We start from the raw sequence: 24304 nt of genomic DNA on the forward strand, positions 1-24304 counted from the left end.
GAAAATAATGGGGGGAAGATGAATGTGTTTCTGCATTGAGAGGATGAAATCAATGGAGGACAGGCTAAAGCCATAGGAGGAAGGGGATGAAAGACAGAAAATAAAGGAAGATTCATAAGGAATCTGGACTGGATATGATGAGCACCAGTGTAGGAACTAGTCTTGAATAGAGAGGGGACTTCTAGAAAGACTTAGAAACTATGCTTCTAAGACATGCTTCTGAGAAGGGACAATTATGCTTCTGAGAGGGAAGAATGGGTACTGATGCAGATGTTTGCATGCAGGTAGTGGTACAAGTGAAAGGAATACAGTAACTACTACTTTATTTATATAGTATTTTATACACTAACGTAATTTCACACATATTAGATGAGAGTCTCATAATACCCTGGAAATAGGCTCAGGGAGACTGAATGAGTTGCCCAAAGTCCTTCAGCTAGTGAGCTGCATGGGTGCTTCTTCAAACTCAAAGTCCCACGCCTTTTCCATTATGCTGTATTCCTCAATCATTATGTACAAGCAGAAGAGAAAGGTGGTGAAGGAAAGATCCACAGGAAGTGTATGACTAGCTTGGGTTATATGAAGGGGGATTATTTCTTCTAGTAAGTGAGGAAAATCTTTGCAGACAGCTGGTTCAATGAGGAAGGTTAAAGAAATGACTAATTATACTTATATGGTGGATGCTTTTAGCACCATGGATGAAACAGGGATAATGTCAGATGACAGGACAAAGGGTCTGACCTGTGTGGCAGTCAAAATTCCAGCGATTGGGCTTCCCTGGTGGCACATTGGTTGAGAGTCTGCCTGCCAATGCAGGGGACGCGGGTTCGTGCCCCGGTCCGGGAAGATCCCACGTGCCGCGGAGCGGCTGAGCCCGTGAGCCATGGCCGCTGAGCCTGCGCGTCCGGAGCCTGTGCTCCGCAACAGGAGAGGCCACAACAGTGAGAGGCCCATGTATCGCAAAAAAAAAAAAAAAAAAATTCCAGCGTTACTGAGGTGCCATGTGTTAGTGCTAAATCTCCTCTCCAGTCTTTATTTGGAAATGTCCTGTTTACATTTCTGAGGCTGTGACCACATAATGTCAAAACATTGGCTTGGTATGGAATTTCAGACAATCAATCCAATATACTCTTTAAAAAATTCTTTTCATCAGGTCATACCTTAATACTTACTGAGAAGATAATTAAGAGATATGGCTTGTTGAGGTTATTGTTTAGGGAGGGGGATGGCAGTGCACAGTGAGGTCATGAAATTTCTTAGGAATCAAAAGTCTGACAAATCAGAGTATGTGATAAGGAAAACCTGTCCTGGAAATCTAATCTGTGCTCAATAAAAAGACACTGGATCACAGAAACTTTGAATGTTTATTTTATGGAGGCCTTTTATCATTTTTTTTGGCTGACGTGGGGGCACCTTAGAGATAATACAGTGGTGAGTGGTTTTGTAAGAAGCTTGCTTATCTATTACCTGACACTTCTTTCAATTAGCTGTTTCTTAGGGTCTCTTATGGATACCTCTTATGGTCTAACTGGCTACCTCAAGTGTGCCACAGAAAAAGGAAACAAGGCAACTGGACTTTTACAGCTTCACCAGACCCCCTTCTCTGACTTTGATATTTCTGGCAGAAAAAGGAACTGAGCCAAGGAACATCTTCAAGGCTAGAGGCCACCAGGGAGGTAGGGCCAATTGGTAGTAAATGTCCATTTGGCCTTCTGATAACCACCATGAGCAAGGGACAGAGCTTATGTGGCTTATAAAGGCAAGAGCTCTGGTACTCTGCAGGGATTTAGGCTTCATCCATCCATCTACTGTTTGGCACTTTTGTTATTTCCTCCCAAGGGATGCTTAATTTTCTCTGTAGGCTACATGGGAAGTTAGAGAGGCTGGAAAAGCAATTTTCTCTTCCTCTCCTTCTTAACCATTTCCCCTAATCCTGAGACACAAGGTCCCTGCTTTGTCCTTGGCTGGGGCGGGGATGGAGTGGTAATGGTTGGCCTCTAAGGTGGCCCTCCCTCACTCCAGTAAACAGAGGGAAAGTTCATTTTAACAAGAAGCTGTTTAAAGATTGAGAGAGGCTTTTAGAAATGAACTATGGTTTCCTTTGATAAAAAAAAAAAAATCAGGTTGAGCTTATGGACTGTATCAAATATTTTCACCTTCAGCGTTGGTGGTATAGTGATGAGCATAGCTGCCTTCCAAATATTTTCACTGTCATGTCAGTCGAGACTTCCTCTAATAGGGTGAGTTTATCTGTTGAAAGTGACAACACAGAAATATTTCAGTTTGGCTAGTAGCAGTTCTTTCTTGACCCTATGCCAAATACAATTCTAATCAATTAAGTTTGCTTTCTTCCATGGTATTACTATGTTGTTATCATGGTAAGAATACCATTTTACAAAAAGATTTTGAAATAAAACAAGTTAATTTTGAAAATCTCATTTTCATTTTTATATTTTTCTTGTGAAATGCTCATCTAGTGTGTCTAAGCCTCTTTTAGGTAGGAGACCACTCAAATCCTTCTGACTCATGCTTCTTCCAAACTCTCTTCTATATTAGACTCTCCAATGGGTGTTATTTTCCCTCCCATGACACAGCTTCTCCTTATGTGTAATCACTCTGACCTCGAGGTGGATAAAGTGACCAGGCAGAACAGCCTTGTTTACTGACTAGGTTATTCATACACAGGTTATTCCTATGCCCCTTAAGGTTATACAGTCAGGTTTCAGAGCAGCAATTCATTACAATATGTTATGAGAGAAGATATTGAGGCAGCAAAGTATAATCTATTATCTTCTAAATATAAGCAGTAAGCATTAAGCTTTTGTTATTACAAAGTTATAATGAATAAATATTTTTAATAGTTTTTAAAATCATATTTTGTTTTCTTTTTTTAGTATGAAAACATATTCTGCATTGTGCTTTCTTGATTAAAACACAAAGTTTCTAGTTGTAGTAATGGAGGCAGTTTGGTTTACTTAAAAAAACTAAAACGAGGTAGTGCAATGTCAACCTGGAAAATGCAGGTGGTGGTGAGAGTGCAGGAAAACAAGCACTCTTGCACACTGCTAAGCACGCCACCTTTCTGAGAGCCTTTTGTGTCAAAAGCCTTGGACCCTGCATACTCTTTGACTCAATCCTATGAGTTAAGCACTACTACTTCATTTTATAGATGAAACTGAAATTCAGAGACTAAGTAAGTTCCCAAGGTCATATGACAAGTTAGTAGTGGAGCTGTGATTCAAACTCAGTTACCTTAGTCAAAGCTTACACTTAAACCCACCCCTTAAACTTCATTCAATAACATGGCGTTTGTATTCAGAAAGTATTCCTATAATAAAATAATATGCAGCAATTTAACATGTTGTTGTACATGAATATATAATGACACGAACAAATGTTTGCAAAACTATAAATAGCAAAAGTAAGTTTAAGAACAGTATATTAATTTTATTAAAAATACATAAGTATATAATGAAAAATAGATATGTGTGACAAGACATATAGATGCACATCTAGAGACTAGTGTGATCAGAAGTAATTTATTTTCTTCATTTTGTTTATCTGTCTTTCCTAACTTTTCTACCTTTGTATTAAAACCAGTCTTTTTAAAGATGTTTAATCTCAGTTCTCAAACTATGAATCTGCAATTTAAAGACACAACCTGCTTTTATTTAAAAAGGTACTCTCGGGCTTCCCTGGTGGCGCAGTGGTTGAGAGTCCGCCTGCCGATGCAGGGGACATGGGTTCGTGTCCCGGTCCGGGAAGATCCCACATGCCGCGGAGCGGCTGGGCCCGTGAGCCATGGCCGCTGAGCCTGTGCGTCCGAAGCCTGTGCTCCACAGCGGGAGAGGCCACAGCAGTGAGAGGTCCGCGTACCACGAAAATAAATAAATAAATAAAATAAAAATAAAAAAAAAAATAAAAAGGTACTCTCTCGTAGTCCATCTTGATTTCTTCTTACTTCAAGCCTAAACATTCTAATTTATTAAGGTTGTTTATGCTGGAATCATATAGCTAAAGGAAAGAACAACAGAGAAATTGGGCAGGGGAACAGCAAGAACCCCTGGAGCTTCTATTATCTTCTATCTTCTTTCATCTCTAGTGTGAACAGCATTACTCCACGCTCTAATCCTCTCACCCTGCCTGAATTCTACACATTAACACGAACCAAGAATATGGTCCAAATCAGGGACTCCCATTAGTGAAAAAGAGTATAAAGAACTCATGTTTATTTACTGATAAAGATAAGGATGGGAAAAACAAAGACTTGCTAACTTTCCCATGTTGATGTTCATTAGTAAGACTATTCAGCATGTTTGTTCAGTCTGCAGCTTCTTTCCACATGACTTACAAGGTGTTATTTTAACAGGAATGAAACTCACTGAGCAATGTGACTGACTGAGGAAGAGCCGGTTCATGCAGATAGTAGCCTCCAGGTCTATCCTAGCAGAGAGAATATTCTTGTCGGATTTGTTGAAAAGCTCTGAGAGGAAGGAAGAGACATTAGTCAAGAATTTCCCTCAGATAACATGTTTTAGTTTAAAGAAATCCTGCTCAATTATGTTCCCCAAATATCATATATGAGTAATTTAGAATGGAAGTTGAGAACCTTGCTTTTTTCAAGAAATTTTCAAATTTTGTTTCTGCCGAACTTCACATTGTTATAATGCAAATGCATGTATTTAACGAATAGGCAATTTTCCTCCTACTTCCTTTCTGGGTAAAGACTGGTTCCGTTCTAGTTCAATGACTACAGAGTTGTCTTAACTATCATATGTCCTTTCTACAAGTTAAAGTACTAACTGTATATATGACTTTATTTGAATTTTTATTGCATGTCTAAGTATTATATGTACATCACAGATAATTTTGAGAACATATCAGAAAGTCCAACGAAGATTAAAAGATCCACAATCCCACTACTCAGAAAAAAAGACCCTAATATTAATAGTATATACTTTTCTTGAACTTATTGCACATTAGCACATTAAGGGTTCTGAGCAGTCAAGAAGAAAGAAAACAATTTACCTTTGTTTCAAATAATGTTTCCCAAACTCCTTTGACTATGAATCCTTTGGTGGTATAATACCTATTAAAAATCTGAGGAGCTCAGGATCTGAAGAGCACACTTTATGAATGCCACCTAAATGAATTTATCACTGTGCAAGATCTTCAGCCATACTAGTAATTCCAAATTAATCAAACTCAACAATGTTCACCCCTCTACCTAAACTCACACAGAACTAAAGTTGAATAATTTAATATTTACTTCAAGAAAGCAACATGCATGGGTATTTTTATCGTATATAAATTGTATCTCAATAAAGCCTTTTAAAAAAGAAACTAATATGCTTGTGTTTCATGAATACTGAGAAGAAGAAGAACTTGATGAACATGAGATCAGAGCGAAGGATAGTTTTAAGGAATATTTTTTGCTGGCCAAGGTGACTCATTCCTGCCCAAAAGAGAGGGCAGGACATTAGTTACCATAATGTCTCCCAGATTCCTATAACACAATTCTACTTCTTTCACCTTTTCCTTTCAAATGTTCTAGCAATGCTTATAACCTACTTAAGTCCTCCTATAGTACTAAAGAGTAAATGTATACTCCAGGGTGGAAATGAACAGCAGTAGCCATAGTCCAAAAGAGCCGGCCATAAGTACAACATTTCTTTTAAATTTCATGTTTTTCCTAGCAAATATTTACATGTGAGAAAGTATTTTAAAAATGCAAAGATTAAAACTCTTAATTCAAAATCTTTAGGAATAACTGATATATAAAAATGTTATATATTTACATGTGACTTTATATGTCTTAAAACACATCAAATATACCCTATTTGAGAAGTAAAGCTCAGAACTAAATATCTCCCTTCTATTCTTACTTTTTCTAGAAGCAAAAATTGGCAAGGTTGATAAGTGCTAAATCAGAATCATACTCCATACACCCCTCCTAGGCTTGACATATGAAAAGACGATCTCATGTGCTGCCATAGATGTATTATACCAACTAAATGAGTAACAATGGCCACTTTTAGTTTGTTTATCTCCTGGTTCTTTGAGACATTTTATCACCCACGCAAAACAAATACAAATATAAAAGGAGACAATACTTTTTATAAGAAACTATTTATTAAACTATTATACTATTTAAAATTTCACACTTCAAAGAGGCCACAAAAATTGTAACATTCAAAAATTTTAGGTAAAACTCTTCAAGGGTAAGCTATTATTTTTCAGCTGGCATGTATGAAGTTTAGCAGCAAAAGGATATTTCTATAGAGACTTGTAGTTGGTTCAGACTCAGTTTCTGCTCGTGCTATGTAGAGCATCCATGATGGTTTTATTATACTCTGCAATCTGCTTGGTCACATTCTTCATAATTGGCCGGTAATCACTCTCTTGACTCTTGGTTGCTATGACTAATTACATGAGTTAAGGGGAAACAGTATCAAAACAAATATTAATCTAATTTTGTGACTCAGAAAGGACCCAAATTGTACTAGTATTTTTCTTATTGAAAACTGAAGATGGCACAAAAAAGCACAATTAGAATAGTTATTAAAAAAAACAGATTAAGCATCAATTGAAACCTAAAAGGCCAGGCAAAACTTGTTTCAAAAAAGTTCACCTATGGTATAAAATCTTTTTTAGAGTTAACATGTTATTCATCTCAATCTTAATCTGGTTGTAGAACTCAATGTTCAGAAGAACTATGTCCTTTAGAGTACCACACAGGATTTCAGGCAAGTCTCTAGACGTCACTGTTTCAAAATCACCTATTTTATGTTGCACAAAACCAGAATTCTGGACTTTATCATACTGTGAATGGAAATCTTCTGCTTTTAAAATAAGTTGCACAACCACTGGGAATAAAGCCCTTAAAGCATCTCATCTGGAGGTAAGCTGGGGTCCATGCTGCCCTGAGCTGATGTTCAGTAGTGTCCTAGAGGAGAACCTATGCAACCAGTGAGTCAGGATCTAGTTCTCTAAGCAGAGATGTCCGTAAATAGGTCAAAACGGGACTAGGAAACAACCTTTGGGGAAATGTTTCTTACAACTCCACAATACTTGTCCTCAGCAGCTGCTTCCTTCTATGTCCATACAAAAAGACAAGCAAGAAGACTGAATATAAGAACTATCTTGATAGAAATAAGATGGGACATAAGTACTATCTTGGTAGATGAAGCTGAATTGGCTGAAACACAGATGAGCTTGAAGGTCAAATTTCTCATGACACTACTTGGTTTATCTCTCCCTTTGCTGCCCAGACATCCAAGGTACAGCATTATAAATAACAACAAATGACTATACATACATACATACATGCATACATACTATACATATATATGGTTATATGTAATTCTCCCAACAACTCTATGAGAAGGAAGTATTAACTGTATTTGAGGTGACAAAATTGAGGTTTAAACAATTAAGTAAACTGTCCAAAGTCTATAACCTATAAGTAGTAGAGTCAATATTTAAAATTAGATCTCCTGACTCTAAAACCTGTGCACTTAATCACTATGCCGCACTATGGCTTTGTACAGTCTGCTTTCTATTAGTTTGGTGTATACACACACACACACACACACACACACACACAATCACAGAATGGAAACTAAGTCTTATTCATTTATTTCCCACATAGTTTAGCCAGTGTTTTGTACATATTAGGTATTTGATGTTGAACTGAATTTCATTTCAGTCTTTAAAGAAATTCCTAAAAAAAAATCACTCAGTCAAGCTCATTCGCAGTTTTTTAAAGGATACATTCTTTCATCACAAAATTATTTTGCTCATGGTGTTGCCACTTCCTCTCCAAATTTGTAAGCTAAAAACACAAAAGAAAAATGTTAACCAGTGCCCATATTCAAAACAATTATACACCCCTTTGAGACGATAAGAAAAAAAACACCCCCAATTTTAAATCTTTTCAACTCCCTGCATTTTAATGAGATAAGGCCATGATAGACAAAAAAGAAATTTAAAAAAATTGAATAACAGTAATACAATAATAAATACAATGCTGAATTTGACAACAGGTTTACTGTTTACTTTAATTGGAAATTATTTATTATATCAATGAACATAACAACTGAAAGACAATTTATGATTTTTCCCTTTCCGAAAAGAACTTAAAAAAGAAGAATGGGACATGATAGGAATCTCTCCTTGAAACCTGAAGGTCCAATGCCACAAAAGTACTATATATTCTAATACTGCAAAGGTTCAGCTATATAGGAGAAACTTCCTTATTTCCAGGGCTAAATTTCCTGTCTAATTCCACAGGCTGTGATAAGAGCAGAGCTGCAGTGTGAAGATTATAAGAGGGCTGGTAAAAAGCTGGCACTGTTACAATAATTTCTGCATCAACAGGAAGCTAATGTGGATATTATATTGATGGTTGCTTCCTCCAAAGACAATTTTACTGTTATAGAATTAAATTGTTTTTCTGATTTAATTAACCTTGTAACTCTGGGTTATGGTCTTTCTTTTTTAAGATGCACATAGTTTTTTTCCTAAACAAAGGACAGTCTGAAAAATGAAACATTAAAATAATGTTCTGCCTGGACATTTCCAAGAAGTAATAATCATTTAAAAAATCTGATAATTGAAACAGCTATTAATATTTCTTTCTAATCTTATGTTAAAATTATTTTCAGGGCATAAGTTCAGTCTTAATGTAGCATCCATCTCATTGTTTCCTCCAAAGAGATAAATCTAGATATTAGGATGAATCATAACTAATTAATTATATGAATTGTATGTGCTGTGACTTAATGCTACTAAATCAGATATAGAACCTTGAAGTTAAGATGGACTTAAGGAAGCAGTCAGCACTTTTTGACAATAAATCTCTAATAACCTTTTGCAAAGTCAAGTACCAAATTTTTCCTCTTTGTTTCATACAAAGGGGTGGCCTTATAATGCAGCAGACCCCTTAAGTGCTACATGAATAATGATATAAAAGCAACACTGTATCAGATGGTCAAATTCCTTCTATATTATACATCTATTTCAGTTACTTGCCTTTAAAGCTCCAAAGATGTCATGAAGCACACATCTGTCTTTTTTTCCCTACAACTTATTTTAAAAGTCTGTTATGAGTTCTTTATATGTTTTGGATATTAACCCCTTATGAGACATATGACTTGCAAATATTTACTCCCATCCTGCTTTTTCATTTTGTTGTTTCATTTGCTGTGTAGAAACTTTTTAGTTTGATGTGGACCCACTTATTTATTTTTGCCTCTGTTGCTTGTGCTTTTCATGTTATAATAAAAAACTTGTTGCCAAGACTAATGTTAAGGAGCTTTTCCCCTATGTTTTCTAGGAGTTTTACAGTTGTTCCAATATAAATGTGTTTAAATGATTTCAAATCAATAACCACTCAAAAAAAAAAAGGTCTATTGTATAAATTATAGATCTCAAAAGCCAGTCTTTGAGTAAATAACTGCAAAAGATAGGGAGACCAGGATGTGATTCAAACAGTTGGGATTCACAAAAGGCAACAAATAATACAGAGAAGCATTGTAAATTGTGGTTTATGTTACAAATTCCTGTACGTGGGGTTACAAATAAGATTAGCACTTAACATGGGAATAAATGAGGTAGCCACTGACTGGCTCTAAGAAATTGTGTTTGTCAAATGTTTTCCTCTTTAAATCATCCATTCAGTGGAAGGGGAGGGCCAAAAATCCATATGAAATATCAGTATTTTTTCCTATGAACCATAAGACAGTGGCCTCATAAACTTTTTCTTATGTTTCTTCTCCAGTATCCAGTCCCACTCTAAACAGACTAGGATAATTTTGCTATTCACAAGTCTAGATCCAGGCCTGTATATTACAAAGTAGAGACAGAGTAACTGACGAATAAATTTGAAATATGTAAATTAGTGACTTCTAAGCTTTTAGCAGTTGTGGCAAACTTTGATGAGAGTCCACTCCTTTCAAGAAGAATATAAGGTTTATCTTTTTCTAAAATGGTACATCCACACAATGAAACAGCTGATGCCATAAAAATGTCATCAAAAAAAGCTCTTGAAAACACTTAAGAAAACAACTGCTTAAAGAGCATATGCATAGAATGATTTCATTATTTGTAAAAACAATATAATTAAGGGTGTATAACTGCAAAGGAAAAAAAAATTACAAGGATATTATACCAAAATGTTAATGATGGTTGTCTATCATCATCGTGTTACTACACGAAGAAAAAATTTAATGCATTTAGCATTAATAAATCATAGTTGCAAATTGCTAATGTAGATAATTAGATGTGAGAATGACCAACCTTTATCAGACCATAATTACTGATTTTGTATATGACACGCATGCTTCATTTAATCCTCCAACAAATACTTATTGAACACCTATTACGTGCTAACCACTGGCACAGTGCTGGGGAGAAAGTGAGGGAAAGAGACATCATTTCTGCCCTTAGAAAGAGCTCTCAATGTAGAAGACCTTGGATCTTGTTCAGGTAATTATCAACAGGATGAGTGATAAGAAAAGGGGGCTTGTCTATGCATCCTGTGTAATAATCAGAGATGTAAATAAAGAAATTCAAGAACAGTACTGCTCCTTATAGCATTATTTGAATAGTTTGAAAATGAGAAATAACCTAAATGTCCAACAATTTGGAATTGACTCAGTAAATTATGCTATATCCATATAGTCAAATATTATATAGAATCATATTTTAAAAAAATCTACTGACAAGGGAAAGTATTTATGATGTATAGTTAATAATGAAAAACAAGTTTCCAAAGAATAGGTACAATATGGTACCATTTCTATAAATATAAAGAAATAAATGTGTACGTATGTACATGTATAAACTAAGTGTACACATAACATAGATATATAGACTAGAAATATCTGTCTTCATATACACAGAATCATCCCCTGGGTGGTGGGATGTTAGTCATTACGGCTCAGTTTTGTTATCTGCAGCATTTATGTATTAGCAAAGTTTCTGCATTAAAAACACTTTACTTTTGAAATTTTTAAAAGCCATTACTATAATGGCTGTGCCCAGAACAGTGCCTAGCATAGAGCTGGCCTTCAATATAGGTTTATAGAAGTCAGGAAAGCAGGAGTAAATTCATTCTGAGTGGAGACTATACAGAATCTAGTTATCTTCAAAGCCAGAAAATCTGGAAGGTAAATAAAGCAGCTGAAAAAAAAAAAAAAGAATGGATTGCTTTGGGAGTGAAAATATAGATCAAGAGAACAGGCCAGATAGCCTAAAAACAGAAATGAATTTCAGTCTCTTTTTTTTCTTTTTACCTGAGAATGTGTCTCGTTTTCTTGCAATTGTGTTTTTAGTGTCTCATATTCTGTGTTTAGTTTCTGAATTATTTTTTTAAACGCATTTCTGCGGGTTGATAATACTGTTCTCTCCTGATGCAATTTCTAGATAGATCCAAACAGAAGTAAATAACAGGCTTTAGCAGATACCTAGTAAACCAATATAAACAGCATTTGACTTAAACAATTTCAATAATATTCTGATAAAATTCTACCAAGGCTATAATTACTCTAAAACCTGTTTGTAAAAATATCCTTTTAATTATAAGCTAAATTAATATTAACTATATTAATAATAACTTACTAGGGCTGTCATATGTGTTTGTACTCCACCAGATTTACTTTATTTTTAAATTTTTTTGTAAATTTATTTATTTAATTTATTTATTTTTGGCGGCATTGGGTCTTCATTGCTGTGCGCAGGCTTTTTCTAGTTGCAGAGAGCGGGGGCTACTCTTCATTGCGGTGCACGGGCTTCTCACTGCGGTGGCTTCTCTTGTTGCAGAGCACGGGGGCTCTAGGCGCACGGGCTTCAGTAGTCGTGGCCCACGGGCTCTAGAGTGCAGGCTCAGTAGTTGTGGTGCACGGGCTTAGCTGCTCCGTGGCATGTGGGATCTTCTCCGATCAGGGCTCAAACCTGTGTCCCCTGTATTGGCAGGCGGATTCTTAACCACTGCACCACCAGGGAAGCCCCAGATTTACTTTAAATTAATGTAAATGGCAATGAAAAGCCACTAAGAAGTCTTAAGTAGAGAAATATAGTAATCAAATTTGCATTTAACAAAGTTTATATTTGAAGTACCCTATCATTCGCTTTTCAATGTTTGTCTTTTGTTTTGAAACTTAAATCACTCTAAATTCCGACTATATATGTAAACTTCTTTATTTTTCTTAGATTATATATCAAATAGTCAACTAAAAATAATAAATTTTATAAATTAAAAAAATACATATATTATTAAATTTAATCAAGAAAAAGCCAACTTGAATTACAATTTCATAGAACTGTTACCATTTACCTTTTTCTTTTCTTCACCTGATGATTTTAAAGCTGGCAAATCATTATATGTTTCCAGATCAGTTATCATTTGCTTAATTTTGCTTTTTAGAGACTGTTGTTCCTCAGTCATTTTACTTTCCAGTAGCTCCATTTTTTGTAGATCCAACTGTAGACGCTGACTATCTGAAACGCAGGAAGATTCAAGGCCATAATTAGTCGAAATTTTATTCCTTACACAAAAGGAAATGCAATCATTAAAAATCATGTTTTACAAGAGTATCTGCACAAGAAACATGCATTCACTGCAACCAGTGAGGCAATACAAAGATAAATTTTTCAAAAATTACTTACCCCCCAGGTAACCAACATAACCCGATGTATATTAATCACATTTGTCTCCATTCTCATACAAACATGTAAGAACACACATAGTTCTTTTTCTTACTTAATAATATATGAGATAAAGATTCATCATTTTTAATATGTGCATGACACATACACACAGTTTTGTGGGGAAAAAAGCAAGTTATGAGCAAAATTTTATAAGTACATATACAGTCAGTTCTCATTATTTGTGGTAGTTATATTCTGTAAAGTCATTGTAAACACTGAGTTAGCAAATACTGAACTCCTATGGGAAATACAGGATTAGGTTTCTGTGAGTCTCTGGTCACGATACTTTTATCAACTTTGATGATACTTTTATCATCAAACTAATACATAACCTTGTTTTATGTATGTTTCTCTTTAAATATCTTATTTAATATATATTATTGATTTGTTAACATTGAACTCAAGGCCAACTTATGCCTCAATGAAGCTTACCTAACTGACATATTTTCTCTGTAAGGCACATCACAGCCTTGTGTTTAGGAACACTAGCCAACACTTCAGCACTATACTTGGGAGCCATTTTAAATAGCAAAAGCACTAGCAAAAACACACGAAAGTGTGGTAAAAAAAAAAAAGTGACATTAAATAATATACCATGAAAAGGATACTTGTTTATAGTATGAGAACTAATGCAGGAAGGCATAGTGCTGCCTTAACCTCCACTGGGAACTCGAGCATTCAAATTTGAATTCCAATTTTTCACCTCTGCGTGTGTTCACAAAGGACCATGAAAGTGCTGCAAATATGAATTTGGGGTTACAAATTAATTTCAGTGAGAGAGCAAGTTTACAAATACAGAATCCATAAATAATGAAGATTGCCTGTGTTGGTGTGTATGTGTGTGTGTGATTCTTTCTTTCAGAAGTATTGGGCATCTACTATGTGCCAAGTGCTGAGGATATAATGGAAATCAACAGAGACATCATTGTTTTCACTCGAGGAGCTATATTCTAGAGGTTAAATTAGGAAATTAAATAAGCATTTACAGTAAACTGGATAACTACTATGAAAAGAGTAATACAGGGTACCATAGAACATGTGGTATTGGTAAAAAGAATTCTCTGAAGACATGCCTTTTAACTAAGGCATTAAGGATTAGGAATCAACCACACAAAGGAAAAAGTGAGTGTTCCAGAGAAAATAATCAACATGTGCAAAAAAGTCTAGAGGTAAGAAAGCATGAGGTAAAGTCTAAAAGTCTAGAGGTGAGAAAGCATGGTGCCTTTGCGCAAATCAGAGAAGTATGACTAGAACCCAAAGTTCAAAGTGGATGGTGGTAGGAGAGAAAACTGAAAAACTGAAGGATTTCAGTTCATGAAGGGCTTAAGTCAAGATAGGGAGTTGGGACTTTATGCTAAGGGCTATGGCAAGTCATCAATGAGTTTCAAATCAGAGAGTAACATAATTAAATTTTAGAAAGTTCTCTCTAGTTGCCATGTGGACAATTAATCGAAATAGCATAACTATGTGCAGGAAGACCAGTTAAGTGTTGATTCAGTGATCTAGGCAAGAAATCTTAGACTGGTGGGGATTTTTTTTCATTAAACAATATTTAGGGACTTCCCTGGCAGTCCAGTGGTTAAGACTTCACCTTCCAGTGCAGGGGGTGCGGGTTCGATCCCTGGTAATGGAGCTAAGATCCCACATGCATCACAGCCAAAAAACCAAAACATAAAACAGAAGCAATATTGTAACAAATTCAATAAAGACTTTAAAAATGGTCCACATCAAAAAAAATCTTCCAAAAAACCCAATATTTACTAAATAAATGCTTTCTATGTGCCAGGCAAATAGAAAGGCATGGGGAATATAGCAACGAACAAAGAACTTATATTCCAGTGGAAGAAGACTATATATATAAAATATACAGTTATGTCAGATAAAAATAAATGAAGAAACAGTACAGGAGAGATCTGGAGGGACTCAAGAAATATTAGGGATTTGGGATTAACAAAACAGGCAATCGATCGGATACAGTAGTTGAGTGAGAGAAAATGCAGAATCCCACTTCCAACTTGAATAAATGAGTGTATGGGAGGGTAGGCAGAGGGACATATAAATTTTTGTCTGTTGGAGGGATTTATGATACACTGAAGTCGATTTAGGATTTGTTGAGTTTGAGATACCTCAGAAACATCCAAACAGAGATAAGTAAAGATGTCCATATATAGAAATATGGGTCTAAAACCCAGAGGGAAAAATGTGAGCTCTGAAGATACAGATTCTGAAACCACCAGCATAGAGATGGCACCTGAAGCAATGGGAGTGGTTCAAATCATCAAAAGAAAAGGATTCATGACTGCACCTATAAGAATACCAAATTTTTAAAGAATAAATTAACATGAAGGATCCATATAGAATAAGAAATGACCAAGGAAATAAGAGAAAAATCAGAAGTCATGGGGAAAAGATATTTCAAGAATAAAGAAGTGGTTTGTAGTGCAGAATATTACTTAGAGATTAAAAAAAAAAAAGATGGCAAAATATGTGTTGAATTTACTGACCAGGAGAACCTGGATGTATCTGCTGAGAACAGATTTCACAGAAAGAAATGGAATCAAGAGTGAGACGAAGGTTTTAAGAAATTTGACTGTGAAACCTTTGAAAGAGGGGGATAACAGCTGGGCAGAGAATACTCGGAAAAGCCTTTTTATTTTTTTCCAAGATGTGATAAAATACGGAAAAAAGACTAAAAAGATACCAAAATTTTAATAGTAATAAACTTTTGATAGTGGGATTGTATTTTTAGTTTTTATTTATGTTTGCTTATATCTCCTAAATCCTCTATAATGAATATGAATTGCATTTATAATCAGAAAACAGTATTTTAAAAAATATTCCATTCTGGTAGGATTATATAATACCTACCTTCTCTATTTCAGAGACCTCTTAACTTTGTGATGCCGGCTTTAAAGGTCTCTTTTTTAAAGGGAAAGAAAGGTTTAAGAGGAAACCAATGTTACTGAGAACCTGGAATGTGCCTGGCTTTATATATTATCGGATTTACTTTTCGTAATAGCCCTGGGCGAGGGTAAATTTTATTATATGAGGAAACTAAAGCTTAGAAAGGTAATTACCGCCCAAGGTCAACAGCCAGTCAAGCTTTGGCGCTGAGTGATATTGTCAGCACCTTTATGAAAGGTTCATGTTTTACAATAGCAAATGTTACTTTATGATCCAAAGATGCCTCAATGAGCAACAGTGAGTTGTGGGAAGAGGAACAGTAACACTTGGTCAATTTTGCTACTTCAGGCTTCTTTCCCCAGGCACCATCCTTTGTTCTGCTTTCCTTATAGCTACCAAAATAAAATCTGATTTCAGCTAACTCAAAAACAGATACTAAAATGGAATTGAAATATATATCCTGTATATTTAGACGAAGAAATCTAGATCCAAACATGCCTTGACCAGTTTCTTCTCTTCTGTGTTCCCAGGGATAGGCATGGGAATAATCCAATACATCCTGTAGTTACTTATTTGTAGAGGCATACAGTGATGCACTGTCATCTTAGAACATTTTACCTTCACTTTTCCTCTAGTTTAAAGTAGGAATATGAATACCCTCAAAAAAATAGTGGTATTTCAGAGTGTCAAAAGCCAAATATGAACATCTTCCTTGAATTACTTAGATTTAGGGGTAGAAGATTTTTATATTAAAGTAACATATTTCAGAGTAAAATACAAAATTCACAATGATTTTTATGATAAAATTTAATCTCATAGTGGGATATATTGTACCCTGTGTATACATATTATTTTTCTCTGGCTCCTTTTATTGTTTTCTCTTTATTGTTGCATTTCAGCAGTCCGATGATGATGTGCTTAGGTAAGGAATTTTTACATTAACCCTGTTTGGGGTGCAAAGAGCTTCTTAGATCTGTACAATTAAGTTTTTCATCAAATTTTCAGAAAATTTTCAGCCATTATTTCAACTATCTTTTCTCCCCCATTCTCTGTCCCTCCTCTCCTTCTGGGACTCCAATTACATGTAAATTAGACTGCCTGAAACTGTCCCACAGGTCATTTAGGCTCTGTTCATTCTTTTTTCTTCTTCAGATTAGATAATTTCTATTTATTTATCTTTAAGTTCACTGATTCTTTTTTTCTGCTGTCTTCAATCTTCTATTAAGGTCAGTGAATTTTTCATTTTAGTTATATTTTCAACTCTAGAATTTTCACCTGGTTCTTTTTTGTAATTTCCATTTCTCTGTGGGATTCTCCAATCTGTTCATTTTTTATGATTTTATTTTCCCTCAAGCCCTTAAATATGTTTATAAACTTTTAAAGTCCTTTTCATTTCAACGCCTGGATTATCTCAGGTTCAGAGTATAGTGACTGCCTTTCCCCTTGACTCACATTTTCTTCTTTCTTCATCTTCACTAAATGTAAATTAACTAAATGTAAATTTTTATGGTATAATGGACATTTTAAATGACATGTTGTAGAGACTTTGTATTCTGCTCCTTTGAAAAGTGCTGGTATATATTATAAATAAGCAATTAACTTTGCTGAACTAAATAAATCTCTAAACTTTTCTTCTTTGGAGTGGGTAGCATCTTAAATCTCTGTACTCAGTTCTTTCAACTTCTAGCTGCTGCTTTTTCCTAGGTCCCATAAAGCCTACTCAATGCATACACATTTCAGTAGTCAGATTAGGATTTGGTTAGAGTTTATACATAGATTTTTGGCACTCCTTCTTACCAGGATATCTCTCTTATACAGGGCAGGCAATGAGTAAGTAAGTTGCTTTCTTCATGTAAGATTTAGCAAAATTTACTTGGATTTAATAAATTTAAGTTTTATTACCTATACAGATTCTCTAATGGAAAAATCAATACAAAGCTGCTATTAAACCTTCCTCTTCTACCTATGAAATCAGAAAGATTAAAATATACCTGGAAGGTGACATTATAATAAAAATATCATGTTCAAGAATCGAGCAACTCTCTACTTATGAATATAACAAAAATCACAGAGTATAAAATACCAAATAGTAAAAAAAAAAAAAAAAAAAAAGCTTTAGAAGACATTGATTTAAGAAAGGAGGTTGTTACCAACCAAATTTGTCCTAAGTTGGTATAATTAAATGTGAACATTTCCTTCTGTCTCTTTAAAGAGTCTTAAGACTCAACCACATTGACTATATGTTATTTTAAAAGATGTATCAATATATGGACTGAAATGTTGTTGAGAGGGTTTTATTTTATTAGATTAATATTTCTTTTAGGGTTGGAAATAGTCAAGTTGAGAATCAAAGTGCTGAATCAAAGTCACTGAAGCTTATGGTGTTTCAATGCTCTAAATAGGAAATGTACTTATTTTGTATATTTTGGCTGTTCGGTGAAAAGTTATATAAATCTAACTATAAGTTTAATTTAAAGATATATTAGGGAAATACATTTTTAAACTATATATACTGCTTTTCCTAGAGAAAGGGAGAAAACGGTTGGTTGGTACAGGGTAAAGTTTATCTTCCTTTAACCACAGGACCCCATGAAAAGCTAAAAGCTTCTCCAAGAGAAGAGACAGGAAGAGGATGCAGACTAGTTCCTTCTGATATGCTATGAAGTTGCAAAGTTTACCAAGTAGTGTGTACATAGTAGCAAAATCTCAGAAGGAACCACTTTGACCTGGGGAAATGTTCCTGAAATATTCTGCCATCAGCCCATTTGTTTATTCCCTGGAGTTTCCTTTCCAAAAATATAAATAAAAACTATTGCTGACAGGTTCCTTGTCTCTTTACTCATGCAGTTTATCAGTGTATCTTAACCTTTTTTTTCATTACTGTCCCCCTAAGGAGACTTCTGTAGACTATTGTTTTCCCAGTCACCTCCCATGAATTTTTTATATTACAGATGTATATCTGTTTATGTACAGTGACCCTTTGGAAGGCCACACACCTTTATAGTTAGTATCTAAAATTTTTTTTTACCCTACCCCCAAGAAGTAATTTTGCCCCCTTGGGAGTGATATTGCTCCATTAAGAAGCATAGAGTACACTAAGAAAATCAGGTGAGTTCCAATTATAACTTCAAGGGTCAAAGGGAGGCAGTTCACAAAAGGGGAATGTAAAATTCATTATCTCTGAAAGATGAACCAGAATATTATAAACCTCTTATGGTGATTTCCAGATAGAAAAAGTTTCTTGTGGGGGATGGTATTAAGAGAGGAAAAACAATTTATATGCTTGGCTTAAATTAACACTTAAAAATAACTGACTAAATGAAATTAATTGTAGGGGTCAGATAATTCAAACTTTAAAAGGGAAACTTTCAGTAAAATCCTTATCATAGTAACAAACCAGATTTTTATCTCCATTGAAGCCAGTTCTCATTCTTTTTTAATTCTACATCTCTGGAGAAGACTAGGTTTTTAAAAGAAATGTAAACACAAAGTATAAAAGTATGAAAGGAATACAAAGTCCTGATTATTGAATTCATTTCCTGGTATTGATATTTACCCTTTTAAAAAATGTATGTTTCTCAACAGCCATTATACAAAGGTAGCTTAAAGGAGGCAAAAACTTGTTGAATTAATACTGACCTTAGAAAATGAAAAATTTTAAACTATGATCTAAAACACAAAACAGAAGTTTCTTAGATGAAATAATTAAACATAAAATTCTTCAGCTTATAGAAAAAAGAAAATAAAGATGTAAAAACACTCATAGTTGTATACATCCAAAATAATTGAAAATGGGATCTTGAAGAGATATTTGCACACTTATGTTCACTGCAGCAGGATTTCACAATAGCCTAGAGGTGGAAATAACCTAAATGTCCACCAACAAATGAATGAATAATGAAAATGTGGTATGTACATACTACAGAATATTATTCAGCCTTAAAAATAAATCCTGTCACGTGTCACAACACAGATGAACCTTGAGAACATTATGATGTGAACTAAACTGGTCACAAAAAGGCAAATATTGCATGACTCCACTTATATGAGGTATCTAAAATAGTCAAACTTTTAGAAACATAAAGTAGAGTGTGGTTAGCAGGAGCTCAAGAGGAGGAAATGGGGAGCTGCTGTTCAATGGTATAAGTTTCAGTTTTGCAAGATGAATATGTTCTAGAGATCTGTTGAATTAACAGTGTGTAGATAGTTAACACTACTATACTGTACACTTACAGATAGTTAGGATGGTAAATTTTGTGTGTTTTTTATCACAATTAAAAAAATACTCATAGTTAAACCAACAGTAGGTATAAATCAAATTTAGAATGCACCTACTCCACTTAAGTGGAATATAATTCAGATATACAAATAAAACTATGGCAAACAAACTTTAAGCAAATCTGGGCAGATAAAATAAATGTACAGAATGACAATTTTCCACCTATATCATCAATTTAAATTCAACTGCATATTAATAGAGTTCAATATGCATTTATGGATTCACAATCCTTTATATAAAACTCCTAGGCAGTTGTGTTTTAGAATGCAGAATTCTTTGAATTTTAGAAAAGTAATATAGTGTATATACTGATTATTATATAACTCCCATGACAGGGTCTGAGGCAGCAACCCGACATCAAGTAGATGAATATACTTCTGCAGCAAAAAGTATGCACAGTCACACTAGGTCGGATAATTAAATAGCCTCATGTCAGTTCAGGTCAGGTTAGGTTTTGCTATAAAGAGCTTTTTTAGATTTGGGGATTCCAGATAAAGGGATATTATGGAAACTATTCCATTTTGGGAAACTTTCAACATTTTTAAGTTAGCAAATAGTGTCTTCCTTCTCCATGATCTCACAAACTGCCAGAGTAATTTCAAGTAGATAAATAAAACATAGCTAATTCAAAGTCACCATACACCATCATAGTTAGAATCCACCACTTCAAAAAACCAAAGATACTATACAAATTTTGACTTGACTTTATCCTAGGCTCTTTAAGCTCAATTATGTATATTTGTTTCTAATCTCTACCTGCACTATCCAAATGGCAGCCACTAGCCACATATGACTTTTGAGCACTGGAATGTGTCCAGTCCAGATTGAGATGGGCTGTAACTGTAAAATTTCATTGATCATTTTATACTGACTACATGTTGAAATGATAATATTTTGAATACAGGGGTTAAATATAATATATTATTAAAATTCACCTGTCTCTTTTTACTTTTTTAATGTGGCTACTAGGAAATTCAAAATATATATGTGGCTGGCATTACATTTCTTTTGGACAATGCTGCTCTAGTCTCATGTTAGTCATAATGGCTGAAACTATAAATAAAACATTACCACCTCTAGGATACCTCTCCTAACTACCCAAGACCACAGTGGATATGAGCCCCATGCACGTCCATTGCTCCTTATCCTTCTATCATAACACTGTTTCATTACACTTCAATTGTTTGTTTGTCATTCCACCAGATTACAAGTTCCTTGAGGAAACAGACTGGATTTTTTTTCTTTTAATCCCTGTATACCCAAGTTACAGCAAAGGCATAAAGCAAATACTCAATAAATGTTAAATGAGTGAGAATATCCCAATGAATTACTATTAAGTTGATAAGAAAAGTCACACAAAATTCTGAGCCTATGAATGACTGCAGCAATAGGCAGTCATAAATTATATCCTCAGTCTTTCAAAAAAAATCAAAGAGAATAACATTAGATTTTAAAAGTTCCAGTTTGTTACAGAAAAAAAGGATATTAAAATCTAGGTTGGGGCTTCCCTGGTGGCGCAGTTGTTGAGAGTCCGCCTGCCAATGCAGGGGACATGGGTTCGAGCCCCAGTCCGGGAAGATCCCACATGCCGCAGAGCGGCTAGGCCCGCGAGCCATGGCCGCTGGGCCTGAGCGTCCGGAGCCTGTACTCCGCAATGGGAGAGGCCACAACAGTGAGAGGCCCGTGTACCGAAAAACAAACAAACAAACAAACAAACAAAAAATCTAGGTTGTTTCCTCACCTGAAGTCAGATTCCTAGCTGTACTTTGTGATTTCTGCATTTCAGTAGATTTAAAATTGAGATCATCCTGCATCATCTTCAGCTCTTGATTGGTGATAGAGGATATCTGTTTCATACGATTTATATTCTGTATTTGCAGAGAGATAAAAGTGGAAAAAATTCCACTGATTTAACTTTCCAATAAAACTCTTGAAAATGCTGCTAAAGGACTGGATGTTTTGAAAGGGTATTCTTTTTTGAAATACATCATTCATTATATATATATTTTATAAAAGAATACAGTGAGATTCAAAATGGTTTTCTCAATAAGGAGAGGTTAAATTAAAATTCAGAATTGTTTCTTTTACATTTGCTTTATTTTAATGTAGAAAAAATTCAAATATTCTCTTTTAGGAACTGACTGGATTTTTAAAACACTTAGAATATTGAAGAGACCACACATTTTTCCTCCTATGGTACCACACAATAGTAGCTGCTCAATAAATGTTTTTTGAGGAATCAAGATACTTATTAGGTATCCTGTACTCTTACATAATAGTGAACCACTGCAGTTTTTGAGTTGTATTTAGAAAGGTAATCACAGTAAAAATAATGAAGACACTAAGACAGGCACATGGTACTTACTCGACTACAGTGCTCCAAGAGTGCAACAATGTTGGCTTCTATCTGTGCCTTCCTTTCCAGTTCCTGGTTCTTAGTTTCCTCAAAAGTCTCAATAAAGGCTGCCAATTGAAAAATATGATGAGATGCTACTGTTGATATAGCTAAACACTACATAAGCTCTGATTTGTAGGTGTGAAAAGTACTTTTTAGAAATTCAAGGCAAATTTTAAACTATCACTGTTTAATTTTTTATTAACCCAAGGGTAATTAAATTACTCAATAAGAACATTTCTACATACTTTCAGACTTTTAAAGTTTGTTATGACCCTAATACAAATAAACTAAAAATTTATAAATTTGGGCTCAGAAGTAACAGTTGATAAAATGGAGATGAGAATAAATCCTATGTTTTTACACTAGGATCTCATTGATACATCTACAATTAACATCTATAATTAGCCACTAACTTTACTTCGGAAAATATTACTAACTACCTTTTTTACCTGAAAATTTAGTATTTTATAATGCCAAATTAGTCCAACTAAGTAAGTTTAGTAATTTATTGTTACAAGTAAATATTCTAAGAAATCCTCCTTTTTCTTCTCTAACATAGAATTAGTACATAATTTGCTCTTACTTACATTCTTAAAGTATTTCTATGGATCTTCCAAAATTAACTTAAAATAATTTTACTATTAGCATGAGACAACAAATTAATTTTCAGATAATTTTTGGTACTTGCTGAGATTTTAAAGAAATCTTGGGATATCGTTAAGCCAGAGGTGGTAATTACTGCTTTATAACATGTTTTTTCTATGAAGGTAACAATTGACCTCAGACCTATAAAAATGTCAGATTTTAGAATGATAATTTAAAAAGGAAACCAGTAATCATTAATATAGTCAATTTTGGTAAACTTATGAATGTACAACATAAGTTTAAGTGAAGATCTATTTACAAAGTCAAATTCAGATTTTTTTTTCAGGTTTTTAAAAAAAGTGAATAAGAAGCTACAATAGAAGGCTACTAAAGCTTCAGTTAGTGATAGAACCAAGAAACAAAATCAGAGGTGAGGGCTAATAAATAATGAGATAAGTACTATGAAAAGCTTAAAAAAAGGTGAAAGATATTAAAGGTGAAGCATGTAAAAGAGAACATTCAACAATGAGTGGTCTATAGACTATACAGACTATAAATGTACATATTAGCTTTAGAATCTATCCCTAACACACAGTCATACACATACATACACATGTACAAAATCTTTCTAGAATTCTCTACCCATCTAAACTATGCTAGATATTTAGTAATACTTCAAGGCAAATGCTTTGAATGTCCACACTTCTGCACTTCTATTATTAGTCATTATATCTTCTCAAAATGAGATCTCTGATTCAGTATAAATGAACAACTGAGAATATATTTTCACATCTATAAGATTATCACTTACTGTCCATATTTTCCTCCCTTTTTTTTAGCTCCTTGTACTTCTGATTCATTTCACCTATAAGAGATAAAAAATTTAACATTAGTTTCAAGAACTTAAGATATAGTACTCTAAATTAGAAATATCTCTTAGGTTCTCTATATGTCACTAGTCATTAAATATTCAGTATTTTCAATTAGGTGAAATTCATTTACATTGACTTACAGGGTCTTTCAAAACAGCTATATATATATATGTATGTTTGACTATTTGGAAAGAACAATCCCCTGACTGGAAAGGACTGAAAGACTCTCCAATGGTTCTCTATTTCACTTCCAACTTGGAGCTATTCAACCTACGCATGAACACACTGGTGACGGGAAACATAAGCTCCCATGAAATTTCATTTCATCTCTGAATAGCTCATAACAGCAAACAAGATGGCAGGGTTACTTACCTCACAGAGCTTAAAGTCTAGAGATTTAACAATTAAAATGTACTAAGTGCTATCATATGAAAGTAAAGGGTGCTATAGCAGCACACAGCAAGGACAATTAATCTAGTTCAGGGATTCAGGAAATTTTCCTCTAAAGAAGTAATATTTAAGCTGCATTATAAAGAATGGATGAATAGGAGTTAC

General features: G+C 34.3%; 1 protein-coding gene across 1 annotated transcript in view; it reads right to left on the reverse strand.

The window, feature by feature from the left end:
• Positions 1-6121: 6121 nt before the first annotated feature.
• The window catches only part of IFT74 (intraflagellar transport 74), a gene marked incomplete at its 5' end in the record, with an annotated part of 73352 nt that continues 55169 nt past the window's right edge, over positions 6122-24304 (reverse strand). Inside the window, 7 exons of the mRNA XM_079706703.1 lie at positions 6122-6422; positions 7774-7834; positions 11298-11423; positions 12338-12501; positions 21636-21762; positions 22260-22357; positions 23689-23742. Of these exons, the coding sequence (XP_079562829.1) occupies positions 6304-6422; positions 7774-7834; positions 11298-11423; positions 12338-12501; positions 21636-21762; positions 22260-22357; positions 23689-23742 (749 nt within the window). The 3' untranslated portion in view covers positions 6122-6303. The remainder of the gene's footprint in view (positions 6423-7773; positions 7835-11297; positions 11424-12337; positions 12502-21635; positions 21763-22259; positions 22358-23688; positions 23743-24304) is intronic.

This window comes from Hyperoodon ampullatus (assembly GCF_949752795.1).
Source record: "Hyperoodon ampullatus genome assembly, chromosome: 6".
Taxonomy (NCBI): Eukaryota; Metazoa; Chordata; class Mammalia; order Artiodactyla; family Ziphiidae; genus Hyperoodon; species Hyperoodon ampullatus.